Source organism: Chanos chanos, chromosome 4 (assembly GCF_902362185.1).
Source record: "Chanos chanos chromosome 4, fChaCha1.1, whole genome shotgun sequence".
NCBI classification, from domain to species: domain Eukaryota; kingdom Metazoa; phylum Chordata; class Actinopteri; order Gonorynchiformes; family Chanidae; genus Chanos; species Chanos chanos.
Window position 1 is genome coordinate 24057123 of NC_044498.1, and position 16939 is coordinate 24074061.

A 16939-nucleotide genomic window follows, 5' to 3' on the forward strand; every position below is an offset into this window, starting at 1 on the left:
CTGTCCTCTGGACCAATACATCTATTAAAGTAAAGCTTATTTACTTGCTCCCTGCCATAGATACAGACCCAGTGTAAAAATTGCAGCAGAGATAAATTAAATATTTGGCTAGAGTACTATCATCTCTGGCTGCGATAAAGCTGGCACCAGCAGTGTGTTCTGTCATTGGATAGCAACCTAGATACTTTCAGCATAAACACCCACAGTCTGGCCTGAACAGAAGCAACACACATGTTATCCTCCCTGAAACTGATTAAACAACACATATGCTCTTAAATAAGCAGAGGAGCTGAAATGCATTCTATAAACTTTATCTGTCTATCAAAGCCACCAGATTTCATGTCCTGTCTTGTGGCCAGTTAATTCGAGCCAAATGACAAAATACAGGCTGTTTAAAAAGTCATGTTGCTTTCAACTAAGGTTCAGACAGCCTCCATGATGCTGTGTACTAATGAGTTTGGTCTGTGAACAGGAAGTCTGTTTTGCTTTTGATGGATGGCCCCAAAACAGACAAACTGTATGTCCTTGGGGCATATTGTCTGGAGAAAAGAGCACTGGAACAATATCCAGGGAGAAGCCCTAGAAACATATTCTAGAGGATTATGTAAGATTCCATAACCTCTTCTGTGGCATCACAACCCACCCTCTTTGTACTGCTGTGGCAACTATCGATCAGAGTTCTCCCCACTGGTTCATCACCGTGACTGATAAAGACAGGATAACCAGTACAGTTCTCAGGCAAGGGCTCTGGAAATCTCCACCTCATTCACTCTCATCAAAAACACGTTCAGTCCATAATAGCAGCATGCTACTTCAATTATCAGTCTCTTTGAAGTCTCTGCAATGCGAGAGCGGATCATGTTAGCTGTGTGATAGACTGTGAAAACATTTACATTACTCAAAAAAAAAAAAGTGAAATGAAATGGGAAGAGAGTGAGAAAAACTTGAAAATGTGGGGACAAACCCAGTACTGAGGAGTCAATGAGAGCCACTGGTGAAAGGCACATGGTTTTTCTTTGATGGGCTGAAATTTGAAACAAATTTTTTATACAATTTGGTTAACAAATAAATCCTACCATTGGCTCATCTGTTGGATATGGATGTACGGATCTCAAAGACTGCACAGCTCTTTTTTCCATTTTCTTTCTTTCTTTCTCTCTTTCTTTCTTTCTTTCTTTCTTTCTTTCTTTCTTTCTTTCTTTCTTTCTTTCCTTTTTTTAATCAAAATACAGTGATGAGAATGTTTGTGACTTAAGCCCTGGGTCTCTCTGAGTCTACAAATAGCCAGAGGAGAATTTGACTCTTTTTTTTTTTTTGCTCTTAAAAGCAAAAAGAGTTCAGTGGACCTTCACAATTACATGTGTCCATATCAGCAGGGTCCCAACACCCTCTCCCTGGGGTAATTATCCAAATTAATCTTAAAAGACTCATGTCGAGCTTTTCCACGCACTTCAAGGTGAAAATACCATCAAAAAAAGATTTGCTCAGTAATGCTTTCAACAAATCTGTGGCATATCTCTAATTAATCAAAACTACCTGCTGAGAGTAACATTGAATCAAATGCTTCTTAAATTACAACAGGCACTGCACTATTCCATTCACCTCAAAGCTCCTCTGTGCCTCCTTTCAAGTCTTCAAGTTTCAGTTTTTAAATAAGAGGTAACCTTTGGATTGAAGCCACTTTGCCTCTAACCCTTACTCAATTTCTGAGGCTGACAGATAATTCATAAAGAATGAATTTAGCAGCTTTAATAATGTACTTTTGTTCCAAAAAAAAGAAAAAAGAAAAGATTTCCAGAACAAGTCTAGACATGTCTTGGATTTCGCTCGTCCATTGGTTTGTGCAGTCATGGGACGTTCTGTCCTTCCATGGCTGCAGACCTGCTTAACATGGATCACTATTTTAGAACTACATGCTCCTGCTTTTCAATAGGCTATTGTCATCATTGGTTTCTGTACACACAGTCGAGTGACTAGTTGGCAACGTGATGAGTCTGGCTAAAGGGATTAGCTCTTGTGTCCTGTCCCTGGTCGACACACTGACCCACAGTAGAAGTAGGGTGTGGATTAGCTATTTCTGTCACCGGTTGTTACAGACGAGAGGCTCTGACACCTGGCTTGGTTTGCGAGCACACGCTCTGTACTCAAACACTATCAACTCAGTGCAGGGGTAAAGCCAGGCCAGTATGCAAGTCTGTACCAAAACACAATTTACAGACAGTTTATCGGCACAGCAACCATAATCCGACTTAATCCACTTTAATTACTGCGCCTCCATGATTCCGCCAGTTAGCAAAGCCTGTTTACTACAAAACGCTAATGATTCGTGTTGAGTCTCAGGTAGACCTTAAGAGTAAATTAGACCAGTAATGAGTCTACAGGGGGTGGTTTTAGAAAAGTTGACAGCATTCAACCTAAAGAATGCTCTTTTGACACAAACTGTAGGAACTAAATGTGTGGAGAGAATATAATGTTTCTATAGCAGAACCACTATTTGACACTGGAGTACTCTAGAGTCACACAGTTGTCTAGAGGTGTTTGTTTATATAGGCCTCGTAATGAGGGTAAAGTGAAGGCGGTGCTACTTCCTCTTCTTTTAGCCTAATTCCAGAACCAAAAGTTCACACCACACTTATTAACCTTGCTACAACCCTGGCTCTATCCTCCAACCAATCACAACACGGCTACATTACAGCCCCTAAATTACACAGCACTATGTTACGTAGTTATTGACAGCTGCATATAATACGACTGTTAGGACACTTATGTCCATAGTCTGGTGGTCCATCAAATTAATTAAATCTTAATCAGTCAGAATGTAGATGCTATGTTTGTTTCTTTTCCATTATGAAGAAATTTAGTAAAATATAATAAACAGTATTTCCCCCATAATTTGAGGAACTCTGCTGAATGATGCTGATAATCAAAATATAACCAATGGTGAACATGTCTGAGTAGACACCCCAAAACACTATATTTCTGTTAGAAATGTTTTATAATGTTTCATAGTATTTGGCATTACTGTATTATGGTAGTATTATAAACATTCTGCTGTATATTATAAATTGTTCAATTTGAATGCATGTTTTCATGGGTGACCAGGGAGTTCATAGACATTTCACTGTGTGCTCTGTGTGCGCGCGCGCGTGTGTGTTAGGGATGTTTTTTCTCTTAATCGATCATAGTAAAGGATTGCACCACATCTCTTCTCCCATTGCTCTTGCCAAAACTGTAAAATGAGTTTGTCAGTGAGCTCCACCTCAGAAAAATGGAGAGATCATCTGCTAATATATCACCCTGTTATCAGAGAGGAGCAGCGGGGCTCTGGAAATCAGACACTGTGACCGCGGGGTGCCAATGCCTTTCGAGTTATTCGGCAGAATTCCGGCAAAACGTACAGACTGAATGATCCCGGCCCGTGTAATAACTGACAAATTTGCAATCAGAAGAAGAGACATTCTCAATCTTTCAACCAGTACCGCTCTCTACTTGGGAATAAGGTTCAGTGTGTGTTAGATTTAGACAGAGTACTCCCACAAACTTCGTCTGAGACATTATCATAAGAACATAATGAAAATCTATCACGCTGTATGTGCAGAGAATTGGCCTTATGGCAGCCCGAGGACATGCGATATGACAGAACAGAGATGAGATGGAGTCTGATCAACACACTCATAATCCACTCAGAATCAACGTATGAGTGTTTGAGTGACGTACGGAGAGAGGGCACCTCTAATCCTCCTCCCTGTGTGTGTGTATGTGTTTGTGTGTATCTGTGTGTTTGCGTGTATCTGAGTGTTTGCCTGTGTGTATGTGTGTGTATGTGTGTGTGTGTGTGTGTGCTGTTTTCAGACAGAAATATAGTGACTTAATCTAAATGCAAAACTGGCAGAAAACAAAAATGCAAGTACGCAGGTAAAATGTCATTTCGCATTTTGCGTTTCCGAAAGCACGATTTGCCTTGAGCAAACATATCAAAACAACAGAGAAAAATAACCTAGCTCGAAATAACCTCAAGATCCAACTCAATACAAAGAAGCAAAATTTATGTTTTAAAACAACAGTACTATCCTAAATGTTGTTTTATACTGACTGAATACAGTGAGTCCATAAGATGAAGTAATAACATAAATTGTGATTTCTGACCGAACATGTTTGGATTGAAAACAAAGCCACAGCATTGAAACTGTACACACTGCATTGTTGCCAGAGCCCTCAGTACACTTATGTATTTCATCACCACCTTAATAAGGATTTTTATTTTCAAAATTAATTGTGGAGAAGTACTATGAATCTGCTGCAATTTCCAGTGATAAATGATCACACTGAAATACACGCTGTATATGTGGTATATTTAACAACTAAAATTTGAATATTATTTACATATGAAGAAATGGATCCAACTAGTGAATTGGGACTTCAGAAAAATTAGGCCTCTGACAAAGACCAAGCGTTTGGTAAACCTCTGTTAGGTGGGATTCATGAGATTCTGTTAATATGAAATTCAGTTTTTCACACAAAAGCCATCACTTGCAGATTTTGGTTCAAAAGACCGAGCAGAATATTTCATGTTCAAAAATAACAGGGACTTCTGGACCCTTGTCATCTTGTGACTGAACTACTGACAGAAATAAATTTGCTTCTTTCTCCACCTAGTGGATGACACAGGAACTGAGGGCCGAGGCCATATTTACCAAACTGCCATCAGTCTCTAAGAGTCAAGTTAAATAGAAAAATTCTTCACCGCATCTTACTCCTAAGAAGTAGTTGTGACTATGCTGAATCTAACATTTTTTACATCATCACAGACAGACCCCTCACTCACTCACTCACTCATTTTCTAAGCCACTTACCCTAGTTAGGGACGCGGGGGGTGCTGGAGCCTGTCCCAGCATTCATAGGGCGAAAGGCGGGGAAACACCCTGGACAGGTCGCCAGTCCATCACGGGGCAGACACAAAGACAAACACACTCACACACACATTCATACCGAGGGGCAATTTAATGTCTCCAATTTGCCTAACTTGCATGTCTTTGAAGGAAACCCACCTGGAGGAAACCCATGCAGGGCACAAAAGGACACACAGGACACAAAAACAGATTTGAGACATTTACTCACCACAATTTTAGTTTTAAAGAAAACAATCAGTATAGAGTACATGAGTATCCCTTGTTAAATTGCTGTACTTAAATTAAAACTTAAGCTTTGAGCAAATGAACTAATTGCCACAAAAATAAAAAAATATGAAAATAAGAAAACTCTTCCCCACTGATTTTTATATATGTACCATAAATATTTCTAATGTGCTATATTACTATGTGTACATGTACACATTTTTGCAATGTTGCAATTTGTGAAGCCTTCAGATTTTTTATGTCAAGCCAGTGAGCAGAGTGTGAGAAGAGCCACAATTTTATAAGTGATCAGGACAACACAGTTTCAACTTGAAGTTGTTTGTATTTCAACTTGAAGTGCAAGACGCTGAATTTCAATGTGAAGACTTGTATTTACCCACAAAAGGATGAGGAAAAAAGCACTCAAAGAAACACACTTCTGTATTCAGGGTGAGTGTGTGATGGAGATCATTCTTTATACCGTTTCATGGCTATGACAGGAGTGTGCAGAGTGAAATGAGACGTTTTCAGTATGTCACCATGTTATCTGAGCCATGCCAAATACACCAACTGTCATCTCAAGACCTCTATAGTATTTCAGTTATGAGGTTTCTGTGACTGCAATATGTGGCCTTCTTACAGCTGAACGATGAGGAGAGAGAGAAAGAGAGAGAGAGGTCGAGATAATTGTCTAAAGCATGCGGTAGGACCCTGAACTGCAGTGCACCTGATTTAAAGTACCAAACAAGTCAAAATGAGTCTAATGAGAGAGCAGTCTGTGGATTATTGATTTGCTAAATCGCTGTTGTGTGTATATACGGTCTGACGACTCACAACAGTTATTCATTCACACACATAACTTAGTAAGACAAATTAGGGGTGGGGGCAAATCAGGGCATGTGCTCTTGAAATCTTCCCCCACATGTTTCGTCTGCCAAGAGTGGTGAGCTCTCCTCTGTAGCTTCAAAAATACCTTATCTGGGAAGCCATGTTTAGGCATTAAAGGATAATAGTTTTCATCACATTCTAATACATAATTTGCTAGCACATTGCACATCATTTTCAATTAAGTTTTTTGATTTTTTTTAATTGAGTATCTTATTCTTTTTTAAATATGGGATAGAAAATTTAACTACTCCATTGAATGTAGCATGTATCAGAGTTTGTGCTTTTTTTCTGTAATGAGGTCCTGATAGTAAAGAACATAGCTTGCATTAATGACCTATGATAAAATGAGCCTACAGAAAACATGTATTTCTTTACTCCAATGAATATTTCAGAGGCTGGGACACACATAAGTAGAGACAATAAGGGAAGACCCTGCTTCTTCGTTATGGACGTTTGTTTCCTGGAGGTAAAACAATGCCTTAAGCTATGTGTATTTGTCTATGAAGGGAACATGGAAAGACATTGGCACTTTGTACACTAAACGACCATACATTAAACTATTTCCCCATACACTTTCTTGTTCCTACTGGCTACTCCACAAAACATTTTGGTCCTATGAAAATGACCGAAAAATGCTACCACACCTTGTTTTATTCTTAATAACTTCATGTTCATTAGTGGTAGAGACCTCAAATATTTGCACAAAATCAAAAAATTGTATTTGAAGAAAAAATAATGATTGATACCATATGTGTGCAAAAAAATGGATTTATAATACGCTTAAGATTACTCTCTTTTAGGAATTTGCCTAATAGGAAATCAATAAGCATGCAGTACAAACTTTTAATGGTTCAGTCATACTGAGAACACGTTTGTCTTCCACCTTACAAAGATTGGTGAAGCTAGGAACAATACTTTTCAAGATATTAATGCCCAAACATGGCTTCCCAGATAAGGCGTTTTTGAGAGTGTAAAGATTAAAAAATATCAAAGGCCAAAAAGGTATAAAAACATTGGAACTAATCAAAAATATTTTACAGACCTTAGTTTTTGGGCCCAAACATTATATAGACAAACTTTGAACAACATCTGAAACGGTACTGCAACCGCTTTCCTGAATTCTGTCTGATCTGACATAGAATTACCCTATGAAATAAACCAGTGGGTCACAGCACGAAATTAATTGGTGATTTTAATTATTGTGAAAAAAAAAGTGTTAACTGCTTGCTAAGCTAATTTCTGTGATTTCTGTGGTGCACAGAGCATAATTAACCTGTAAAGTAGTTGCCCAATTAAAAAAAAAAAAAAATTCTTACTAGCTTTCTGACAGAATGTTTATTCAGGATCTTATGTTTCCAGCTGCTTACCGCATGCTGTTCAAACTGACATTTAAACAATAAAATAGAATTTAAAAAAATCTGTTCTTGTCATCCCACTGCAATTCATTGTTTTCTACACATTACAACCAACCTGAATCTTTATCAAAAACTGATAAAAAGCTGACAGTGAATACATTTTATGCAATAAATAGTGAAACTTCTGTCGTATAAGCTTTCTATGTAGCACTCTAATGAGCTTTGCACACTATTCATTCACCCACCTCAAAACAATCTATGGTATTTATCCATTAAGCCCTGAGGAAATAATTATAACTCTAAAAATGTTTGCCTGGCTTTATTTAGCTGTCTTCGCCCTCACTTGCACCTGTATAAAACAATAAAAAAATGATATATTTTGTGTATAAATCTCCTATTTACATATTGATAGTTTCTGGCTCCACACACATGCACCTGCACTTTTCACCCAGAGTTCACTTTAAAGAAAGTAAAATATTTGCCCAGTGTTTCTAACAAAGTCATTTACTGGCCTCTCCTGTAATCCTTAAGGCTTTCATACTCTGAAGTATCCAACAAACTGAGAGTACTCTAATGTCTAAAAATGATGATGAATAGCATTTTTTTCTGAACTGAGTTCGACTGAAGTTCCATAACTTTATTTTCAGCGATTAATATAGTTCTCAAACTTCAGTAGACATTAAATTTAAAATGTTATATTATTTCTGTGGATAGATACAGCACAAGAAGAGCAGAACAACATACAAACATGTGATTTAATTCTCACATGTGACTTCATTCCAGTTTGTGGACACAATGTGTGTGTGTGCGTGTGTTGTGTGTGTGTGTGTGTGTGTGTGTGTGTGTGTGTGTGTGTGCAATCAATGACTGCATGATTAAATACATTGGTATAGTGAGTCTTTTTGTATCTGAAGTAAAGTTTCTGTGTCTTTAAGAATGTATAAAAGTGAAGGCACTAAAAATTGAACTGAAATGAGATGAACCTGTTCCTTCTTAGCAATAGAAAAGCTATAAACTACATAAATACACAATTAGTTCATCTCTCTGTGATTAATCTCACACACAGAGTGTTGTAAGTGCGCCTTGCCATTGCCTGGGCATTGTTGCATTCTAGCTATGCCAGCTAACTTACATTGCAGAGGGTGATAGGGAGGAAGCATGCACAAGTGAGGGGTGTTGCGCGTCATTGTCATGGCAACCAAACCAGCGCAAGCCGATTTGGTGAAATACATCCCAAACATCAGGTATTCAGCAGTAGCTCGTGCTAGCATAGATAGCTTTCCTTACAGGTACTTTGAAGTGTAACAGCTGAAACCAGGACACATTTATGTATTTCTGAGAATGCTCTGGACACAGAGCACACCCTGTGAAAGATGGACTGTCCCGGGTAAACCAAGACATCTGGTCACCCTACCTACATCACAAATGGACACTGCACCGGATCTCTGCCAATTGTAGTGTTGCATCCAGCCCGTGTTTGTGACACCACTCTGAGTATCTGGTGCAAGGAAGGGCCAGAACTGGCCCATCTCCACCTATCATTAAATCCAGCCCAGAGCTGTAAGGCATGTTCACATCCAGCTCACATGTGGCACAGACTCATTCTCCTCCAGGATGACATTGCCCCAGCTCCGCCCCAGACTCCATCACAAACACTCTTACATCCAGTCCAAAGATGGATCCGATCCTGTTGCCTTAGGCCTCTGCACTTAAATTAAAATCTGTGCATGGTTTGTGACTGCACAACCTTCAAAGTGAAAATCTTCAATAAACACTCCCTTGGCGGTATGTTTAATGTAGTTCAATATGTAGAACATTTATATACATAGGCTATTACATACAACAAAACAACTCACAACTTGACCACATGAATGGTGCAATCAGAATGCATTCATTCCACTTCAGCATTCATCTGTACTCCAGCTCCACATAGTGATCCACAATGGCAATATGATCATTGATCCTGCCCGGATTTGTGGAGATGCAGGCGGATTCAGCACAGAGTCAGCTGCTATGTGGGTAGTATGGTTAGAGGTTGCACCGATACCCTGTTTCACTGGCAGTCAGCATGTGTACACAGAGATGGTGTCCCCACAAAGTATCTTTCTCATACAAACGCCGAACATTTTGACCAGATGCTAGCACTGCCTTCCCTTATCTTTTGTGAGGAGATGACATACGTCAGAACAGCAGAGGTACCAAATCAGGGATTCCTTGTGCTATCTGTCTACAGAAAATAATGAAACAATTATATCTACTACCACTACAAAAGCTCTCCACCTCTCTTACAACTGTCACTGTTATAAAACAAGTCTTAAAAAGTGTTATCTTGTAGCAAGAATATGATAATGTATTGTTCAAGATGTTAGAAAATCACTAATTGTTCGTTGGCTAATAATCTTTCATTGCTATTATGACAAAACTATAAACAAACGGCAGCAAATTAGCAAGTTAGTTTATCAGTCAGCTAAACAAGGGCTCTGGTCTCTTCATCAGTCACTACATGAGATGCTTTTGTTAGGATGACTGTTAGTTAGTTCAGTTGCACACCAGGCATTCCTCACGCTGAATGACCAAAGATTCTACAACTACATTGTCCATTTCTCACCTCATTTTTTTTCAGAAGCAGATTTAGGCCGTCATGAATTCTCTTGCCCTGTCATGCCACCGTTTATCTTTTGTGGTAAAAAATGGATTGGATAAGTTGAAAGAAAGAAAGAAAGAAAGAAAGAAAGAAAGAGAGAAAGAAAAAGAAAAGCTTTGAATCGATTTGTTGGCATGAAAATGGAGAATACTGTTTTAAGCAGACATATTCTGGTAAGGGGTGAGTTTTATACTGAGGATTCCTGTTGATAAGGACACATTTCACATTCTATGACTAAACAGACATTAGCATGGAGGTGACAGTAAGGTTGACTGTGTCCATTATGTCACCTAGTTGAATTTACTAAGCACATTAAACTGTAAAGTTAAGGCTTAGTAAGGCTTAGCTGTATAACTGATTCGTTTCTGGCTTTGCTCCACCCAGTTACTGACTGGATGCCAAAGATTCAGATTCTGAGAGAATAGTATGCTCCCTTTAGTGTCAAATAAATATGTAAACTTCCTACTGTTTCAACCTTTCAGCAGATCCAACTGTGTGAAAAACACTGTTGGGTTGGCTGAAAATTTCAGCTTGCTAAATTTTAAATAGCAAAAGTCCGAAAGCAAATGGAGTGAAAGAAGCACCCAGTGAGGATCCAGGAGAATTAGTAAAGATTCTCAGTTACTGTGCGCGTATTCAGTTAGAATGGCCCCCGGCCACCCTGTGACTCAGCGTTTGGCAAACCTTTTCAGCTGAGAGAGAGATGGGAAAGAACTGCCCTACCACCGGCTGGGATATGGCCCGTCACCACGGTAACAGCCACAGCTCACAGAGCGACTCATTGGATTTCACAGGATCTGATTTGTGTCCAGAGACAAAGTTCACCTTAAAGATTCTCCACAAGAAGAAGACGAAGAAGAACAGACAGACAGACAGACAGACAGACACACACACACACACACACACACATGTTTTCACTCAATAACAAGGGTGAAAACGAATGCCTAGACTCTCATTGATGTTGCACGTCAAAACTAAGGACAAATGTAATGCAGAAAGACACATTGCTTGAACAGCTGTGGATCCCAGCTCTGTCCTCGTGTGCCGTGCTGTCCTTTCAGGCGGCAGCCGTCAATGGGAGCATGTGACAGACGGCTTGGCTGAAACAGACCAAAAGTCTGTTACCAGACAGACCACTAGAATCCCAGCATGCTCGGGAACTGCCCGTCAGATGTCTGAAACAAAGACAGCCAAAAGCAGGTTCAGTGAGCTCGGGTCCAACAATAGTAGCCTTATTCGCTTTATTTAAACAGGGACAACCATTCATAAGTGAACAACACACACACACACACACACACTCTGCTTGACACAAACCAAATGTGGAGCTCTTTGTTTTAATTTTACTGTATCACTGTACATCATACAACTTTGGCTCACAGTCAGAGCTTATAATGGAAAATGTATCTCAAGATCACCAAACTGCCACATTTCTGTGAGAAGACGTAATAGTAATGTGATGAAAGAAGAGAAGATGAAGAGAGAGAGAGGAGGAGAGAGAGAGAGAGATTATTGATTTCTTTTTTTTTTTTTTAACTTTGGTGTTACCATCAGCTGACTTCTGCTAACGGCAACAAAGCAGAATATTTACACACACACAAGATGCAGTGTTTGGCCCCAACAACTGGTTGTTTGTTGTCCTACGTATGTGAAATGTATTTGAGAGCAGACAAAGACACATTTATCATGCCATAAACAGCACTTTCACTGCACTGCTTCCTGACTGGGCTGCAAAACAGATACCAAAGAATAGGAGTGAAGAAGAGGAGGAGGGAACTGAAAAGGAGCGAAGGAATGCTGCACTCATTTGACTTCATCCCTATTTTTTCTTTCTTTTTCTTTCTTTTGAGAGAAAAGTTATGATTATTGTTGTGCTATGATTATGATAAGATAATCATTATGGAACTCACTACTTTGACAATCATTTGATTAAATTCTAATTAAATTCTAATCAAAAACATGTCCATATGAATCAGAGTCACAGTGATAAAACCGCTCTTGTACACACTTTTTACATTTACAACCAAAATACCAAAATTCATTTGTGATATGAACAAGCTGGGGTATAGATTTGATGGTTCTAATCTTGAAATTGCTCTCGTCAATTATGTATTTCATTCATTTTAGTGGACCAAGATAACTTTATAGAGTAAATATCTTTTTTTTTTTTTTTTTGGATATTAAACATTAAAAACAAAATATCAAAATTCAGTTTAAAGTCTGCTGAACTCAAATTGTGCTTTGTCACTGCTGCAGTCATGAACGATCAGACTGCCGTTCACGGACTGACCAGGGCATAGATGCTCTTTGCATCTCACCCAGGGTGGGGTTTCTCGCTTTAACAGTCCTCTGGCATGCACGGACACACGTCTGGTCAAGTCTGGGCAAAAGAAGAGGTTCAGTCATTAATATTCTACTCCAGACATTTCCTCTGAAACATGCTATTGTTTCTCAAGAGGAGCCTGGAAAAAAATAAAGGAATATGCCCGTGTGTGTGATTTCCACGGGAACGTTAAAACCAGGAGCTGGCAAAAAAAAGGCACCAAAGAGCACCTGTATGTTACAGAATTGAGAAAGTGTTTAAGTGAAGAAGTCCGACAGTGTTTGTATAGAACGACTGAGCCCAGGGCTCTTGCCAAACAGCTTGTTTTGTTTAGTCATGAGCTACGACCGTGGTGAAGGAGGATACACATGGTCTTCACTGTACTGTCTATGCTTTTTAAACCCAACACGACATTTACATTAACTTACTCATTACTGAATCAACACTGAAACATACTGTGTTATAACAGCTGTATTCATAAATTCCTAATCAGAAACTTTAAACAAAAACAGATTGTGCATATTAAACAATTATGTATGTGGACAACCCCTTTTTTGGATAAAGTTATTCTAAACTCAGGTCATGAAACACTTCTACGCATTATTTAATAACTGCAAACTTTGTATAAATCTTTTTATTCTTTTTATTTCCATCGAAAAATGAGGGAAAATGCATATAAACAATATGACAATATTGTCAATAAGCCTATGGACTATTTGGAAACTATCATTGGGCTTTTAGTGATAATTTATACATATTTCAAAAGCAAAAAAATTTAATTAAAATAACGTTTTTACAAGTGTTGTACCATAACAAAACCCCCTCTCCCTCTCTCTGAGTGTGTGTGTGTGTGTGTGTGTGTACAGTGGAGTGAGTGTGTGGTCACAAGCCCATTGGTCAAAGAGCTGGACTGGCAGGGCTGGTACCCAGAACCCATTGCCCCTCCACAACTGCCCTATAAAAGTCTTCCTCCAGTTTCCTTACCCAGCTCACAGTTCTCATCTCAAAGCACACAGCACTGGTAAGTTCTTCATCCTTATGGTTGTAATGGATATAATTTCACTATAAATGGGTATGTGCTAATGTGTCAAAACACTGTTAGAGGTTTTGTGAGTTCATTGAGCGTCAACAGTGAGTATTAATAGACAGTTTATTAAAAATGCAGAAATGACTTCAGCTGTTAAAGACAAATGAGAAGGATGAAACAGTGAAAACAAAGTTATGTTTCATTGGAGTGAAAATGTCCTATTTACATCTCGTTCTTTTTTTTAATATTTAAATACTAAAAACAAACAATAAACAGTAACAACAATACTAATAATAATTAATTGTTTCTCTGTTCCTGAACCATTCCAGGCATGACAGCATAATAGTAAGAATATTCTGTTTCAGATTCGTCTTTCGTTTAATTTGGAAAGTAAAGGAAGAATAATGAGTGACTTGGAAAACTCCCTGGCAACCATCATTGAGGTGTTCCACAAGTACTCTGAGAAAGAAGGGGACAAGCACAAACTAAAGAAAAGTGAATTAAAAGAACTGCTTACCAGTGAATTACCAACCTTAACAGAGGTAGGGGAACATCTCTACAAATGTGCTCTAATGAAGTACGAACTGAAAAGAAAAAGTAAAGGAGAGGTATACATGGGGGATAGAGGGGAAAGAAAAAAAAGCGGGGGAAATTAATACCATAGAGCAAGATTCTTTAAAACACTCTGGTCGTGACTGTAGCTTAATTTGCAAAATGTTTTTTTAATTGGTGGTGGTGGTGGTGGTGGTGTTGGTGGTCAGGACAGAGTGGGGCGTTTGTCTGTGGCGACTGTGAAAGTGAACTATGGGTGCACTGTTCTCTTCTCGCAGCATGTGAGAGACCAGGCCACCATGGACAGTCTCTTTGAAAGCTTGGATACGGACGGAGACTCCGAGTGCGACTTCCAGGAATTTATGACCTTCGTCACCATGGTTACCATCTGTTGCCATGAGTTCTTTGAACACCATGAGGATGAGTAAGCAGCAGGGGCAATGATTACTGCAGTGCTTTAATGACCTGAAAGGGCACTGTGCCGTCTACCTGTTCCCCTGCCCCACCCCTGTGTCTTCCCCGCAGACTGTTATGGGATAGAATAGACATGAGTGCAGTTGATATATTTACCTTTGTTTTTCTTTTCTTTTCTTTTCTTTTCTTTTTTTCTGAAACATGTTCATTCTGCCAGGCCTGTGTTTGTATGTCAGAGGTTTGTGGATAATTTATTATAGGTCTATATGTTTTGTTGTTATTTTGCCAAAGTGGCAGAAATATCACAGAGTTCCCTATACAGGCCTTAACTAATACCACTGTTTAAAAGTCTACTGATATGTTTCAAGTGCGGTCAGAAATATGATTACAACCAAGTTCTATCAGAATTTACCCAGCCTTTTCAGAATGCAAGGACTGAAAAGCATTCAGTGCTATATTGATTCATATGATGGACAAAGCACATTCACCAATACAGGACTATAAAGTATGAATGAATTTGGAGGGTTTATCTTTTCCATTGATGCTCCTCATATTTGAAAGCCAGAAACATTAATCTGAGTTGTTTTATTGTCATCATTGAACTGTATGTTTCCTGACTAGAATTGGCTGATATACACAACTTTATTAGACTTGTGCGCACAAAAACATGAGACGAAAAGGATATCATTTATGAACACTGAGAATAATTCATAACATTGAATTGTTTTAGGTACTATTGTTTTAAATACAATTCATTTCTTCAGTCTATTACTGTTACAGCAGAGCCTTGGTGAATCCACTATAGTTAAGACCCAGACAGGAGATACAGTTTGCATAAACCACTAACACACATGTTACATAGTGTAATGGAATCAGTTGACAACACTGGTGATGTTTTTGAGATATCAGAAATCATATACTAACATATATATCCATTGTATGTATTTGAAACCCTGGTAACATTAGCTTTAATCCCTCTATTGTACAGAGTGATTCAACAGAGGTTTCTATGTATGAACAGATTGCTGCTAAAAAGGAGAGACTCAATAAAATTCTTGAAAAAAAACCTTGTTTAGTCTTATTTTGGTCTTCACTTTCATCTCACATTTCATAGTAGTTATATAATCACTATAACCTAAACCATTATCCAAACAAAAAGATAACATAAAGCAATAAACCTTTGTCATCTTCTGTAAATTGCATTTTTATTATAGTTTGCACAGTTCGTAAAGTCTCTTTAATCCAAATACAATACTATACACTTTAGCATAAAATATGTTTTGGGTTTTTTTTGCACCTGCTTAACACTACATTCATAGAAACACATCCCCTGTTCAGGATGAGCCTTGGGGCGTTGTGACTGATTTAGCACCATGATTTTTGTATTGGGTCTCCTCTGTGTCAGACTTCCAGCACAGGGTCAGGACCCCTGGAGCAATGTAGGGTTAAGTGCCTAGGTCAAGGGCAGATCAGCAATGCCAGGCATCTTTCCCAGCTTTCTCTCTCTCTCTCTCTCTCTCTCTCTCTCTCTCTCTTTTTGTGTGGATGGGTGCATGTATGCGTGAAGTATCATTTGTCAATGATGTAGGCCTAGCTGTGTGTGAATGCAGGGTCATTGTGCAGTGTGCATGTGTGTGTGTATCTGTGTGTGTGTGCGTGCGTGCGTGTGTGTGTGTGTGTTTGTGTGTGTGTTTGTGATCAACCTCATGCTACAAACATATAAGGGCTTTTTTAGATTTATAATGAACAGAGGATTAAAAAAAACTGCAACATGTGAAAACAGCACTGCTCTGACACTAATTAATGACATTTATTTAATGAATTACGATGTATCACAGTTGTCATTCATGAGTTGACTGACTGTGTAAATATTCCCTTGTAATTAAAGCATCTCTGACACAGTCACATTACAATAATCTAAATTCCACACACTGGTTTACACTCTTCCCCCTTCTTTATCTTTTCTTTAATAAATTTAAGAGATATTTTCCCGTGTTCTTTCACAGAATGTTTATGGGGCTGTCTCCTCAGCCTGTCTCATATGAGCAGTCTTGACAGAACCCTTAGTTCCACTAAAGGCTTTTCCACAAAGGTTGCTATTGACAAGGCCAGTCTTCTATACTACTAGATATGTCCTCTAGATGACACTGTTTCACTGTTTAAAAAACAGAATGCGCAGCGAGTAACGCACTACATTTATTTTAATAAATGCTGAAACCATTTCTATCGCTGGTGACAAATGTGAAACCTCTCTGGTCAGTGGTCCAAGGTTTGGTGATGTGGGTGGAATTCTTCCTCACTGAGTGTCTCTGTACCCATCTAATCGATTTATTTGCATGTAACTTTCAATCTTAAATCTGCTTCATTAAAAGACCCTGAAGCTTTGTGGTATCACTCTGACAACTACAGTAAATATTTGTGATAAAAAAGGCATTTTGTTTAGTTATAGCTATTGACCGTCTTTTTAACAGTGACCAAAATGTCGTTTTGCCAGTTTTTTTTTTTTTTTATTGTTAGTTGGAAGCGTTTTGTGCTTGATAATATTTATCTATCCTTGTTCTTCGGACACATTTTGTTTATGTCAAATGCATGCATGTGTTTATTGTCCTTGCATTTAACATTGTT

At 38.6% G+C, this 16939-nt stretch overlaps 1 protein-coding gene across 1 annotated transcript; it reads left to right on the forward strand.

Moving 5' to 3' along the window:
- Positions 1 to 13752: 13752 nt before the first annotated feature.
- Positions 13753 to 14328, forward strand: s100b (S100 calcium binding protein, beta (neural)). The gene is made up of 2 exons (XM_030771983.1): positions 13753 to 13890; positions 14179 to 14328. Exons 1-2 carry the CDS (start codon positions 13753 to 13755, stop codon positions 14326 to 14328), a joined length of 288 nt encoding a protein of 95 aa, XP_030627843.1.
- Positions 14329 to 16939: the final 2611 nt, after the last annotated feature.

What these genes read in the sequence shown, in the direction of transcription:
- s100b (XM_030771983.1), top strand. Translation starts at nt 13,753, where the DNA reads ATGAGTGACTTGGAAAACTCCCTGGCAACCATCATTGAGGTGTTCCAC. An exon ending in AATTACCAACCTTAACAGAG is followed by an intron (nt 13,891 to 14,178) that starts GTAGGGGAACAT and finishes CTCTTCTCGCAG; the next exon opens with CATGTGAGAGACCAGGCCAC.